Consider the following 15,204-nt stretch of genomic DNA (forward strand, 5'->3'; position numbering starts at 1 on the left):
CACAGACCTTGATCCTTGTCAACAACAAGATCAGCAAGATCAGTCCAGAGGCATTTAAGCCTCTTGTGAAGTTGGAAAGGCTTTATTTGTCTAAGAACCAACTAAAGGAACTGCCTGAAAAAATGCCCAGAACACTCCAGGAGCTTCGTGTCCACGAGAATGAGATCACCAAACTGAAGAAATCCATGTTCAATGGACTGAACAATGTGATTGTCATGGGTACAGACTTTTTTTTTTTTTAATTTCTTAGCTTCTCTGTCTTCTTTCTTTTTTTAAATTATATATTTTCTTTATTTACATTTCAAATGATATCCCCTTTCTTGGTTTCCCCTCCCCTCGCCCAAAAAAGAACCTTGTTCCCTCCCCTCTCCCCCTGCTCACCGACCCACCTCTCCTACTTGCTGGCCCTGGCATTCCCCTACACTGGGGCACAGAACCTTTACAGGACCAAGGACCTCTCCTCCCACTGATGACTGACTAGGTAATTCTCTGCTACATATGCAGCTGGACCATGAGTCCCACCATGTGTACTCTTTGGTTGGTGATTTAGTCCCTAAAAACTCTGAGGGTACTAGTTAGTTCATATTATTGTTCATCCTAAAGGGCTACAAACCCTTCAGCTCCTTGGGTCCTTCAGTACGGAGGGGACATGATGAGTTTTCAAGGAATCCTTAACTGAAGTAAGGGGGATGAGTTCAAGTCAGCTCTGTGTGTCAGAAGGCTGTGTAACCATTGGTCTCAGGGCCTAAAGAAAGGAGACAAGGCACCTGTGCCAGACTATTTCTTCTTTGACCTTGATTATATGGCATAGAGGGAAGACTGACTATATCTGATCAGATGAGCAGGACTTAGAATAGACAGTGCTACATAAATGAGATTTGAGAAAACCTTTCCATAGCAGAGTTTTATTGTGTTCTGAACATAACACACCTGTAGATTATTTCCCTTCTAAAAGTAAGGTTTAGGTGTGTGTGTGTGTGTGTGTGTGTGTGTGTGTGTGTGTGTGTGTTTGTGTGAGAGAGAGAGAGAGAGAGGGAGAGAGAGAGAGAAAGAGAGAGAGACTGAGACAGAAACAGAGACAGAGAGACAGAGAAATACTACTTAATTAAATTTATAATTGTTTTACAAAATGATAGCTTTAAATTCTCTAGCAACATTTAAAATTGCCTGAGAAATCTCTAGCATAAAGTATTATTTTTTAACACCTTAGCATTTCTGGGAGAATTGCAAATAGTGACATGGCTGTTTATTTTTATCTTTTATAAATAAATTGGTTTTTTAAATAAATATTTATCTTTATTATTTGTTTGATTAATTAGTTACTTAGTTAACTAATTCATACATGGTCTCATTGCATAGAAAGAGATTCAATCTGCCCTTGAATGGTGAACTTCCTGTCAGAAGTTCACTAGTGTTGGGGTTAGGGGCTCATTGTCTGTTCCATAACACCAGGATTTGTTTCATTAGGATAAAGTTTTATTTCATTTTGATGCTTCTCTGAAAGCATCTGATTTCTCAATCAAGAAGTTATGAAGCTAAAGTTTTGTTTTTTCTTCTAGAATCTTCACTAAAGTAAGCAGACATTGTACATTCCCTCTAAAAACTTTGTACCTTTTGTCTTTGTAGAACTGGGTGGCAACCCACTGAAAAACTCTGGGATTGAAAATGGAGCCTTCCAGGGAATGAAGAGTCTCTCATACATCCGCATCTCAGACACCAACATAACTGCTATTCCTCAAGGTGACAGGAAATTCTCCAAAATGTTTTGAAAAGTCAAGCTCCAACAGCTTTGAGATAATTTTTAAATATGTGATTGTGGAGGTTAAATTGGGACACATGTGGCAAACCTTATCTTCAGGTCAATTCCTGGCATTGTGTTTCTGGAACCTGGTTGACTATTGGGTCATGCAGGTACACATAGACTTAGTCCTTTCTAAGATGGAACTTAAGATGCAGCAAATTTGTATTCTGCCTTTATGATTTCCTAAAGAAAGAAATACTGTTAGTGAGAATGCATTAGTATTATCTTTAAAAAAGAATAAGAAAAAAATGTATTTCTTATAGTATTTCTGAAATTGAGCCAAGTATGACTTTAATTTTGAATCTTGTAGGGAATTCTTACTACTGCAAATCTTCCCATCCATCAGCATCATCAATAAGGAGATCTATCTGCTCTCTTAACGTTGGTAATCAGAAAGAATATACATATCAGAACCTTGGATTCAAGTTGTCACTTGAATTTGAGAGTTCAAAGACCCTCAAAACTTAGGGTTAGAGTCTCAAAAGTAAGTAGCAAAACATGTGGGTTTTTCATTTGAAAATGTATTGAAGTTTCAAGCTTAACCAATGTACACTGGAGACACATGAGTAGGTAGGGAAACACTGTTTCTGTGTCCACCAGAGCCAGGCCAAGGCTCTTTTAAGAGTGATCAAATTTGTCAGTTCCAAACCTGCTTTTACTGCCCAGGGAAGCCTGTCCTGTTGAACTATAAAAGATGAAAACCACATTTTAAAAAGTACCTTGAATTTCACTTTCCTTCTACTACAAAGTACAGCCTCACAGAAGTCTCTTCACATTCTTACCTATCCCTCATGCTGGACCTCCTGAGCACAGGTGCCTTTTTCTGGAACTGGGGCTAGATGCAAATTCTCATCTACAAAAAACATTGTTTTTTTCTTTTACTGTCCACTTAGAAAATTAACTCTTAAATGTAATTGGACCATAGAAACCCTTCTTCAAACCCCACCTACTCTACAGTCCTTTTATACATAGGGTGGTTTTGGTGATCTTGGGACAGCAGGGTCTTAGAGAGGAGAACTGACAGTGCTGAGATTTTGATGGAGACATCAGAGTTCATAAAATCAACTATTTGACTGAAGTTCTTATTCTTATGCATAATGTAATTCTCTACTTTGTCCTTACTCGGCTGGGAACCTTATGCTGCACATCTCTAGGAGCCTGGTTATATTTTCTCCCATAACTCATGGAAATGCAATGTCAGTGTAGTAGAGATTATAACATTGTAGTTTTGAGTAATCCAGTAAGGGGTGTAACATAATCATGTAGTTATTTCTTGACTTTAGATTAAATATCTGCATCTGTGATATATGAGTTTAGTCAACTGCAAATAGAATTTTCAATGTCATGCATATTCTAGCATTATCTTGTGGTTTAATCGATAGAATAAGGCTTGTGCTATTTAGGCAAAATACCAATACTAAGCTGACCTTTTATTTTGTTCTGAAAATGACAAGGTGAAAAAAAATTGTAGAGGACAAATGTCACTATGGGGAAAGATAGTGAGGGCCATTGTAAGTCCACCTCCTTGAAATAGTGCAACCTTTTTGTTCTTTTCCATAGTTAAAATGCTTCCAGGCCTTTACTTTTGGGAAACTGAGCTCCAGAGAAGAGAAGCATTTAGTAGCAAGGAAACAGCAATAGAGGAACTGTATATTGGTGTTCTAGCAGCACTGCTTTAAACAACAACAATAATAACACTTCATTGAGTTAGAGAAGGACTACTGTATCTTGAATTTGCTTTATTAAATGAACCTTTGTTGCACTTACAGGAGAACTTTTACATCTCTATTTATGTCCAGAAGAAGCCAGTGGCTGAACTATCTTATTACAAAAGTCATGATTTCTCAATATTTACTCATGAGAAAAATTCAATTATTTACTTTTCTCTGGCTTAGAGAATGCTATTCTATACTGTCTCGATGGGAGCATAGTACACTTCCTATCTAAAACTTACAAATTTATAACTTTGAGTCTGTTTCCTTACCAAGAAAGGGAATTGATTTTTATCATTTCACACATTGAAAAAAATGAACGTAATTGAGAGATTTGGCACAGTCAATGTTGATTATGTACCAGAGACAGTGCAAATAGCAGCTTACTTACTTGCATATTTGTTTATTTATTTTGTATTTATTTTCATAGAACAAGCTATTCAAAAATATACTTCCCTGAAAATGGTAATTTAAAAACAAACAGAAAATTTATGTCAATAAATAAAATTATTAACATAATTTTGTAGATGTAACGCAAACTTCATAATTATGTTATCTGTTATTTCCCAATTTTGTGTCTTTACATAAACAAATACTTTAGCCATGTACTAGTTCTATATGTATGAATTCACTATTTTTTTGTAGCTGTTGTTACTCATTAAAGTGGAACTCTGCATTATTAACAGCCATATAAACACATGGTCCTTTAGAAGGCAGGAAGAAATAAAAAAATTCAAATATTGGTTACTATTTACTTTACTAAATCTTTGGAATTCACAACCATTAAAGAAGTATTATTGAGAGTTTAGTGAGCCCTTTAAATCTTAGATTATTTGCCCAGGTGTTCTACATACATCAGGTTACTTGAAGGGGGGGGCTGTGCACCCCCATTTCATGAGAAAACAATGTGGATTTAATAGGCCTATGTAAGTTTTAGCTATTGCTGGACAGCAATGGTGCAGAGGCATCAAACGATCTCACGAAGATATCCTGTCTAAGAGCCAGTACCAGCAAAATATGGAGTACTAGTTATGAATTATTCTTGTAAATAAAATATCTGCGTATATTTATACACAGACTTAACGATACACTAATACATAACACCTGCACTTGAGTTCCAGTGTCAATCTCCTCATTTCATGTCTTTCCATAATGAATTTTTTATATAACAGCAGTGTGAGCTCACCGACCCAGGTGGAGAGATCAATGAGGGTCAGTGTTTGACTTCGGTTCTACTGTGGCCGTCATAAAAATCTCTCACATGATGCAGAGTTCTTAATCTTATCAATGCCTCTCTAGGATAAAAGCAGTAAAGTAGCATATCACTTTAAAGTGTTTATTGTTTTTATAAAAAGAAAGGAGGAAAAAAGATGAAGACCAAGATTATTTGAAATGGTATTTAGAAATTCAGCAGCATTGGTACCCATTGAGATATATTCTGTATTTATCAGATTTGTTGGCCAATTCAGCATCGTTTTCTGCTTATTCCAGGTCTACCTACTTCTCTTACTGAAGTGCATCTGGATGGCAACAAGATCACCAAGGTTGATGCATCTAGCCTGAAAGGACTGCTTAATTTGTCTAAGTAAGAAATGCATCACTTTCTATCAAAGGATGCCAAGGGGAGGATGTTAGTCACCTTTAGAAACACAATGCTCTTCAATTTTGAAAATTATCACACTTTGTTGTTGTTTTATAAGTAAAAGTCCAGCTTATTGGATGATTTCTTGATAAAAATCAACTATTATAATTACTGTGGACAACAAAATTTGTCATGTTTTGTATATTTTGTGAATATTGTATTTCTTATAATTCTTTTATATAGAATAATATAATTCATTTATGCTCAGTTAAAACAGGTTTTAAATGTCCTTTTAATATATTTTAATTCAATGTGACCAAAAAAGAAGCTAAGAAATATTGTAAGCAGTTTGACCCAAATTTGAGAATGTATTCAAATGGGTATTATATGGGCATTGAAATATTACTTTGAGAATAACTGCAACAAAATTATCTAACCCATATTCTCTTAATGGCTTAAAAGAAAATGTCATTGCACATTTACTTCAGTCTCACAAAAGAAAGAAAAAAATTGTGACCCTGCCTAACTGTATGTTTACTTTGTATATCACCATGTGTCTGCTTTTCTAACTTGGTTTCAATCTCTCTGTGTTTAAAACTTGATTACTACATTAAAAAAAGCAGGCCAATGAGATGACCTTGTTTAGTAGTCTTCAAGGAATACTCTGTCCTTGACAAGCATATGGCTGAATATTCTTACAGGAAATATTTCTGCCATAGTGTTTTGCCAAATCAACAAGGGTGATGAATGAATACACAAAGCACATCTCTTTATCTTAGAAAGATATCAGTTTTTGGAGGGGAACTGGGAATGGAGAAATTTACATGTAAATAAAGAAAATTAAAAAAAATAAAAAAAAAGAAAGATATCAGTGACCAAGTTAATACACAAGGTAAAATTCCCTGTGTCTGTGCATAATCCCCAATGACACAGTAAATACTGAAGAGAAAATATAAATATACCATTGGGATTATAGCTACAAATTGTTTCCTCAGTATTACAAGCAATAAAAAAGGTCCCAGATAGAAAAATTTAAACAGTCTCTGATATAACAATCTTTTTCACAGTAGTATTACATCACACATCACCTATTTTTCTTTATTGAATAATTTACTCTAGTTGTAGAAGAGAGGAGGCAGATAAATTGCATTATTTGTTACACACACTTGCTATTAGGATCTTATTTTCAGGTTGTTATTATGATGATGATTAATAGCAGTAGTATAAAAGGGGAAAATTTAAAGCTCGAAGAATGGCAATATTCAAAATATATACGTTTCTTTAGAAAAGAAGATTGTCTTATATGAAAAGCAGTAAAGAGATCCTGGCATTTTAAATTTTAATACTGATGACATGTGCTTATTAACAAGAGCTTAAAGGTCTAATAAATTATGAAAAGGGTACTAAAAATTCAGGTTTCTCAGTAAGTACATTTTAAATTCCATATAATTGCTGTATCTGTAGGGCCAAATTACTAAATAGTTGAGTTTAATCAAATACATTGCTGTCATAATCAAATCTAGAAAAAAATCTTTTCATTAAACCATCAAACCACTGTATTTCTTATTATTCAGTGGTTTGAACACCACAGATGTATTGGTGTTGAAAATTTTAAAAAAATCAAAATCTGTGAAAGAAAACAAGAACATTTTTTTCACAGCAAAGTTCCAGTTTATTATCAGGACTATGCTGGGAAAATACCACTCATTCCTTTTCTGAAGTATAAAATATAAATGATAGTTACACACAGAAACACAAACAATCATACATGTCCATATAGTCACTTATACATGTATACATTACATACACATACATGTGTATCATCATGAACTATTTTGCATTAGTAAACATGGTTTTTGAGAATTGCTGTTTCTTTTAATACATGGAGAAATATAGAACCTCAAAAACACTGGGTGATTGAATATATGGTTAAATACTTAAAAAATAACACTAAGATTGAAAAAGTTGTTAGGGATTCTATAATTTAAAAAAATATTCTAATACTAAATTGAAGAAAAGGACTTGGAATTTCACAAGGCATAGGAGACACTATTCTGAAGTAGAAAAACAAGGCTCATAAACAATAAATGGGCATCTAAAGAGGAAGGGAAAAAATCTAGTGTTCCCAGCAAAATTTCAAATTAATAATCAATAGTTAAAATAATTGGTGATTCTACCAATGCCTCCAAATCTGTTCATTTTAATCATTACTTCAAAATAAAGGCAGGACTACATAAAAGGGACTTTATTTATGATGAAAGGCCAGTATCTAAGTCCTAAGGGGCTCAAACCTGGACCTACCAGAAGGGTCAGGGGATTCTCTGCAATCCCCAGACCACACTGTTGCATGTGAAGATGCTTGATAAACATTCTGCCTCTTTGCATCTGTTTGATCTCTTTCGCTGTTCTGTGGCCTCCCACTCTCTAACCCATGGCTTAACCTCTCTCTGCTTTGGGTGATTCTATCCCTAGCATGTTTAATGGACCAGTTATGCCTCCAAGCCAACTTCTTCTGGCTTGGAAATCCCACTAATATCGTAGAATCCTCATTCATTATGCTTTTAATTTAAAAAATATAAACCAAGAGCTCAACCAAATTAAACTTTTGTAGCATAGAGAAATGAGTCCGATGTCTGAGTGGGAAGAAGTAAAACTCACACCAGGCTGCTCCAGAGTTCAGTTAAAGGGGCACTGGCGAAGTCTTATCTAACACAACACACTGATTCTACTACTTGTTCTAGAAAGCAGGTTTATTACTACTTTAGAATGTTATTCCTTTAATTTTTCTATGAATGAATATGTATGATAAATGGTCAGTTGCTTCAGTTCCAAATTGACTATAAGGATCCTATTTCTTTTTGTCTTTTACCAAGTGAATCTGCATGTAGAAATCAATTTGTGGTTATTTGTTGAATATGCCAGATTCTACAATGATTCTATGATAGGACTGTACATGCTACAAGACAATTGCTATTTCAAAGGAAAGGCATCCAAGTAGCCAAGTCATAATATTGCCTTTTATGTTTTCTAAGGTCTTCTCAGGATGCTACAGAAGAGTATTTACTGAGAACTAAGAACAAGCTTTGGGGTGTGGGGCGGCGCAGATGTTTGTGTTGGCAAAGTGACTGCTGTGCAGTTAGGACTGAACTCAGATACCCTGTGTAAAATCCTAGGCATGGCAGCACATACTCTGGAATAAAGAGACAAGAGAATCCCTGGAGCTTACTGACTAGCTAGTTTTGACAAATTAATGGGCTCATGGTTCAGTAAAGACTGTCTCAAAACTTAAAGTGGAAAACTATGAAGGAGGGTACCCAGTGTGGACATCAGTCCTCTGAACATATGCATACACAATATATCTGCCATGCACCCTCAAACAGACCTGCACTCAAACATGTATACACACACACACACACACATATGCACGCACGCACGCACACATGCACTAGTGCACACACAGGAGCACAGGTCTTGCCTCAGCTCAGAAAGGTTAAAAGAAAAACACTCTGACAGCAACAGTTAATACAAAACCAATAAATGTGTTATTAGTTGCTCAATTATGTACTGACTATAAGAAGGGATTCCTGACTACTGTGCACAACAATTTCTGTTCTACTCTGCAGGCTGGGGTTGAGCTTCAACAGCATCACTGTTGTGGAGAATGGCAGTCTGGCCAATGTTCCTCACCTGAGGGAACTCCACTTGGACCACAACAAACTCCTCAGGGTGCCTGCTGGGCTGGCAGAGCATAAGTATATCCAGGTAAAGCAAATCAATTCCTTCTTATAAGGACTATCTGGAGAGGAATCCTCCCAGTGGGATTCTGGGGGGAAGGGAACCCTGCACAGAAAGTTTTTCACTTCATGGCTCTCTACTCAAATAAAATCCTATGAGCTGGGGGCTTGAAGATCATTCATGGCCTGAGATCAGAGTGGCAGTATGGCTAGGTTCTGGTGAAAGCCTCACCCAAATCTTGAGCTTCTGATGTCACCTTTTATTGTCACATGATAGTAAGTGCCTTCCTGTAAGAGCAGCAATCCCTTTTGTGACTGGTCACTTTCCATAGGCCCATCCTGCACCCCATGTTGTTGAAAGTTTTAAAACATGAACTTGGGAGTTTACAAAATTCAAACCATTGCATGGAAAGGAACTTTAAATATTGTCACATATACATTCATTTTCAGGAAACATGTTTGATTTTTTTAATTTAAAAATAAATACACTTTGAATAATTTATAAAACTCACTGCTAAAATAACTATTTCTTATTGGTTAGCTTGATCTGGAGTTATCAATCAGTGTAACAAATAAGTAGCAGTTGTCAAAGGCAATGACCAGTGACGTTATGCTAAGTGACGTAGAATAAACAAGGTTTAACTGTAACCTAAAAGTACATTCATGGCTGAAAAAGCAATGCACTGAGTTAATTTTATATAAATTATCAAATTACATAGCTTGATAAAGATAGAAATACCGGCACCAGTAGTCTGTTGGGTTGATAGTCTTTGTATCCGTAAATCTACAAATAAAAGTCGTACTTACTAAGTAGTGACAAAAATAATTATGTATAATAACAGACATCCAGTGCACTTTGAGAAACTAAACTTTAAAAAAAAATGTTTATTCAAGTTACTCACTTAAGTAAAAAAGTAAAACCGAAATGAAAACCCAGATTTTTAAATGGGTTTACACAATTATTTTTCAGTGAGGTTTTTTTTGTGTGTATGTGTGTATGTGTGTGTGTTTGTGTGCTTGTTAAGATTTTTTTTTTCTATTTTGATTTGTTTTGTTTTTGATCATTTGTTTGAGATGAATCTCACTTTGTAGCCCTGGCTATCTTGGAGCTCACTATGTAGACCAGGTTGACCTCAAATACACAGAGATCCTCCTGTCTTTACATCCCAAGTGCTGGGATTTAAAGGCATGTGCCATTACACTATTAAAAAGCTCTTTTCATTTAAATAATTGTTAAGTTCAATCACTGTGTCTCAGAAACAATATTTTGATCCATTTCATAGGTAAAACAACATAATATCATTGTGTTGATGGTGTCACCAGTCAGGCTGATTTTCTGTTCTGTTCAGTAATGCTAAAAACAAAGGATCTCCCTTTCATTGCTGTTTAGTTGTGGCATAGGCTCCAAGTTCAACTGATAGCAAAAGTGACATTAACTGAGTTTAATTCGCATTTGACATCAAAATGATCAAAAATCTTCACATGTTTTCTTGAATGCCGATTATTTTCACTGGTAGTGCTTACCAGTGTTAGTGGATTGCTAGAATTTGTTGCTATTTGTTTTCTAAAAGAATAACTTAGAAGACTTGACAAAACTAGTTATCCTTTTGAACTGTTAAGGTTTCCTTTGAGTTTAGTTTTGTGTTTTGGTTCCACTGTTAGCTTTTTTATTCATGTCTTTTTCTCATCTGCTTAGCACATACTACAGAGATCATGGAATTGCTTTACACATCAAAGAAGGAAACACGGTAGAAAACAACTGTCCATCTTGATGCCACTTCATACAATTTTGCTTCATATATTTTGGCTCTAAGCTTTGAGTGGTAACACACTTTATCTTATCAGTCACAGAGGAAGACAATTAAGTGTGATGCTTTGAAGTCTGTTGAGTTTAAGGGAATCATTTCCACAGTAACATGTATTTGAAAAGAATCATACTGAGCTCTATCTCCCTAATTTTTAGAACCTGCATTCTATTTATTTCTCTCCTTCATGATCCTAAAGATGTCACATGTATTATTTCTTTTTCAATTATTTTGTAGAACTTATAAATATTTGCTTTTATTTTTATTATATAGTTTTAATTCTTTGACAGTTTTATGCACTAAGACAAAGTGTTTGGAATGTTGTCCCTCTTCCCTCAAACTCCTTTGTGTCCATGTCTCAGACCTCAACCCCTCAAACACCATATGCTTTTTGTGATTTTATTCTGTCTGTCTCTCTCTGTCTCTTTGTGTATGTGTGTGTGTGTGTGTGTGTGTGTGGTGTGTTTAAAGCACAGAGTTCAATTTGTGCTGCTTGTATATTTATAGGCCAACCACTGGAAGATTTGCTGGGAACCATCCACACTGTTCCTTAGAGTGTGGTTGCATATCCTTATAGAGAACTAGAATCTAAAAGTTAGGGGAAAGACAAGAATATATTGTCTGAAAATATAAATTTATATTTACCTTAAATATAAATTTAAGATAAATCTAAAAACATAAAAGTAAAATTGGTTCTCCCTGCTGTAGGATCCATCCGTTGTAGGTAGCTATGTTGAAACACATGAGCAGCCTACTTCTCCATGCTGAAGACTTCCCTGGCTTGATCCTGAGCAGGAAACCATAGATGTTGTGATCTCACAGCCCTGTTATATCCAGAAAACACTGTTTCACCCCATTCTACACACACCCTCTTCTGTATTCTGTCTTAAGCCTTCTTGGGAGTGGGTGGGGTGCTATGTACATGGTGTTTATGCGGAGCACTTCACAGAGCATGATTCTGTGCACTGAGACTCATTCTGCCTTTCTGTATTTCATTGTTTATATTTCTGCATTTTTGTATTGTGCCATCTACTGCACAAAGATGCTTCTGTGATGAAGGCTGAGACAACGCTGGCTTACATATCCATCCCACCACGACACAGGCTAAGAAAGGGTCTCTCCCCCAAATCTCTCTTTTAGTCATTTTAGTTTGTCACCTACTATGTTATTGATGTAGAATTGGTAGTGTAATGTGGAATAAAAGTGGTATAATTTTCTTGTCTTAAGAGGGGGTGGCGTGCTCACATTACGAATAAGGAAGATAATGAGCTGCAGGTATTTTGGAAATGCTCTTTATCAAATATGGAAGCTCTTCTCCATTCCTAGCTTATCTGGAATTTGAGCACTTTTTTTTTTTTTTGCAAAAATCATGTTTATTGAGAGGATTATGTTTTGAATCTCATTATTAATATATTATACTAAGTTAATTCATTATAAGTTGCTTAGTCCATTTCAAATCGTTGAGGTAAATCATGCTTAGAAATAGTATATGGTCCTTTTGTATATTGTGAAATATAGGCTCTTAATATTTCAATCAATTTTTAAAAATTTATGCTTATCTCACGATGATATTCTTTTTAAGTTTTTGCATGGCCTTGATATTAGAAAACGGTAAACTGATAGAACATAGAATTCAATTCTTTTTGTTCATAGTCTATTGTTTGTCTTATTCCTTGTCACATTCTCTTACTTTTGACATGAGCAATCAATTTTTACTAGTTATTACTTTCTTTTCTTGATAAGTTCTGCTAGAATAGAGAGTAGTAATAACAATACAACATTTTCAAAACTTAAGTTTTGAAAAGTTCTATAAGTATTATAAAAACTATTGCCTTGGCTTTAAAACATATTCCTTTCTTATTTTAGTGCTATATATTATTGTTCCTTTAAGCAATTACACAAATAAGGAAGTTTGTTAACACCACACAGTTATGGATTTCCCTGTCAGTAATAGATTGCAAATCCTCACTTGAAAATCTTATTTCTGCAGTATTAGCTCTAAATTATTTTTGGACTATTTTACTGTATAGCCCAGGCTGCCCTCAAACCCATGAGCCCACTGCCTCATCATCTAAGTGTCAGGAATTTACATCACCATGCTTGGTTTTGAGGTCTCTTTAATTTTTAAATAAATCTGATGTCTAGTAACTCTAAGAAAACTTTTGAACAAATTACCATTGTATTAAGCATGATGGCAAAACATATTTTATGAAGTTCAATATTTTTAGAGTAGAGTTTGTAAAATATTAGAAGAATCAAATGTTGGTACTTGCTTGTAATCTCAGCATTGGAGATGCTGAGGCAGGGGAATAGAAAGCTTGAGGACAGCTTGAGCTACCCAGGAAGAGAATCTCAGAAAACCAACAAAATATGAAATAAGAGGTAAAACTTTTTGGGCTTGCCTATGTAAATATGATACTTAAATATATTTTGGAGATGGTGATTTCTTTACTTAAATTCTAATGTATTATATTTATTTTCTGTTCAGTGAATTACACATTATTTCCTCATTCCATATGTCTTTATTAAGTATTATGTGGTTTAGCATTTTTGGTTTTGCTTTAAAGGTTTAATATTCCATGTAAATAGTATATGGTATATGCATACCCTATATGTTAAACAACACTCATTCAATGTGATTCTTGACCATCTCCTGTTCTGTAGCAGGCACTGAAAATATAGCCAAAGAGAGCAGCTTCCTCCCACATTAAGCTGTGGCTTTAGAGAAGAAAAAGAGAAAAATCAAATAAATGCATAATACCTTTATATCATTCTGAATTCAGAGTGTCAGAAAGGGGAAACAATAGAAGGCTTGTCTGTGAGGAAGAAACTAGGTAACAAGCCTGCAGGTGTCCTGGGGAAATTTCTGCAGGAGAGGAAGCCCATGTGTGACAATGAACTGGGCTTGAACAGTGACAGGATACAATACAGGCTCAGAGCAGAATGGTGTTATTCTGTGAGACATGAAGGCCCTTGCTACTGATACGTTTTAACTTGTGCAGGTAATGAGAAAGTATAACCCACCTGCTTTTATTTTGTGACATGGATAGTCTTCTTTACAACTTACTTTTTTGCATGGCCTTTTTTACTATTTTTTTTTTTCAGAATTCCTCTGGAATGTAAAATGATACAATGGGTTTTTGAAAACCAAAGGAAAAAGTAGGAAGAGCTGGCAGCCACGTCAATAGTTGAAGATAAGGGCCCAGAGGCTTAGACTGGGTTGAGGGAGCAGATGGGAGGGGGTCTGCACAATGTGTGCACTCTGAAGGGAAGGTGGCAGAACTGGATGGTGTGGAAGCAGAGTGCAAGTTTCCTGTCTCTAGCCTGAACATCTAGAGTGACTGGCATGCAACTTACAGAGACAGGGCATGTGGAGGAAGGAAAAGCAAACTTTTGAAAGGAAGGCAGAAAATGAGATTTGGCTTGAGGAATTGTTATGCCTTCATACCAAAATGTCCAAATTAAGAATAGTATTTACACAGAGAGCCTCAATACCCAAGTGGAGAATAATCATTCCATACTACTTCATGTTGCAGGTCGTCTACCTTCATAACAACAACATCTCCGAAGTTGGGCAGAATGACTTCTGCTCCGCTACATATCCCTCTCGAAAGTCTTCCTACTCCGCCTTGAGTCTTTATAGTAATCCTGTCCGGTACTGGGAAATCTTCCCAAACACCTTCCGATGTGTCTATGTGCGCGGTGCCATTCAACTTGGAAATTACAAGTAACTCCCAAACTGCCTCATTTTTATAATATGGAAAAAAAAAACCCAATCCCAATCTGTGAAAAAAACCCAATCTGTCAATATCATTGCTAAAAAGAAAAAAAAATATATACTAAAGAAAGAAAGAATGCTAGATTCTGGAAACTCAAGCATACAGTGGATACCTTTTCCACGACTTATCACGCATCAAGCCAAGTAGGCAGACTGAAAAATTAATTGCCTACAATAAAAATATTTTACCTGTAGTATTCAGAATCACTTTTAAAGTTTTCTGTAGTTGTGAACTGAGGTATTAAAGTCTGATGTAAGCATAGATGTCAACATTTACTAAAAACTTTGAAAGAAACAGAATACCGAGTCTTCTGTAATTCATAGAGCTAAATTAACTCTTTTGGCATAAAGTCAAATGCCGAACTCTAGCAATGTATTAATCTCCTTTATTATTGGTAAAGCCTTATTTGAATATGTAAGTTCAATATGGGCTATGTAAAATTTTCACTGTCATATTGAAAAAATAAAATTTAAAAATGCATTCAAAATGACTATCTTGTAAATGTTTAATTCTTAAATATTTTTGAAATTTCTGGACAGTTGAGAGTAATAGTATCTATTTTTCAAATTCTTAGCACTACTTCTACTATTTTCATTTACATTTGAGAATGACAATGTGTATTATCTACATACAGTCTCAGGCTTATAAAGCACAAAGCATAGAGAATTCACACTCAAGTACTAATATGAAGTCAACTTTAAAACTAGTATGTATAAAATCAGGCTGCTTATCTAGACATTTCTGCATTTACTGATATATTAGGAATAGATCTTTCCATGAGCTAGCTACTG

General features: G+C 35.2%; 1 protein-coding gene across 2 annotated transcripts in view; it reads left to right on the top strand.

Annotated features, from left to right (window-relative positions):
* Nucleotides 1-14,903, top strand: part of Dcn (decorin) — a 41,597-nt gene extending 26,694 nt beyond the window's left edge. For both annotated transcript variants that reach the window (XM_031349289.1, XM_031349290.1), the window contains exons 4-8: nt 6-219; nt 1,627-1,740; nt 5,005-5,098; nt 8,719-8,857; nt 14,171-14,903. In XM_031349289.1, coding sequence (XP_031205149.1) covers nt 6-219; nt 1,627-1,740; nt 5,005-5,098; nt 8,719-8,857; nt 14,171-14,365 — 756 coding nt within the window. In that variant the 3' untranslated portion in view covers nt 14,366-14,903. The remainder of the gene's footprint in view (nt 1-5; nt 220-1,626; nt 1,741-5,004; nt 5,099-8,718; nt 8,858-14,170) is intronic.
* Nucleotides 14,904-15,204: the final 301 nt, after the last annotated feature.

Source organism: Mastomys coucha, unplaced genomic scaffold (genome assembly GCF_008632895.1).
Source record: "Mastomys coucha isolate ucsf_1 unplaced genomic scaffold, UCSF_Mcou_1 pScaffold4, whole genome shotgun sequence".
In the NCBI taxonomy this organism is placed as follows: Eukaryota; Metazoa; Chordata; class Mammalia; order Rodentia; family Muridae; genus Mastomys; species Mastomys coucha.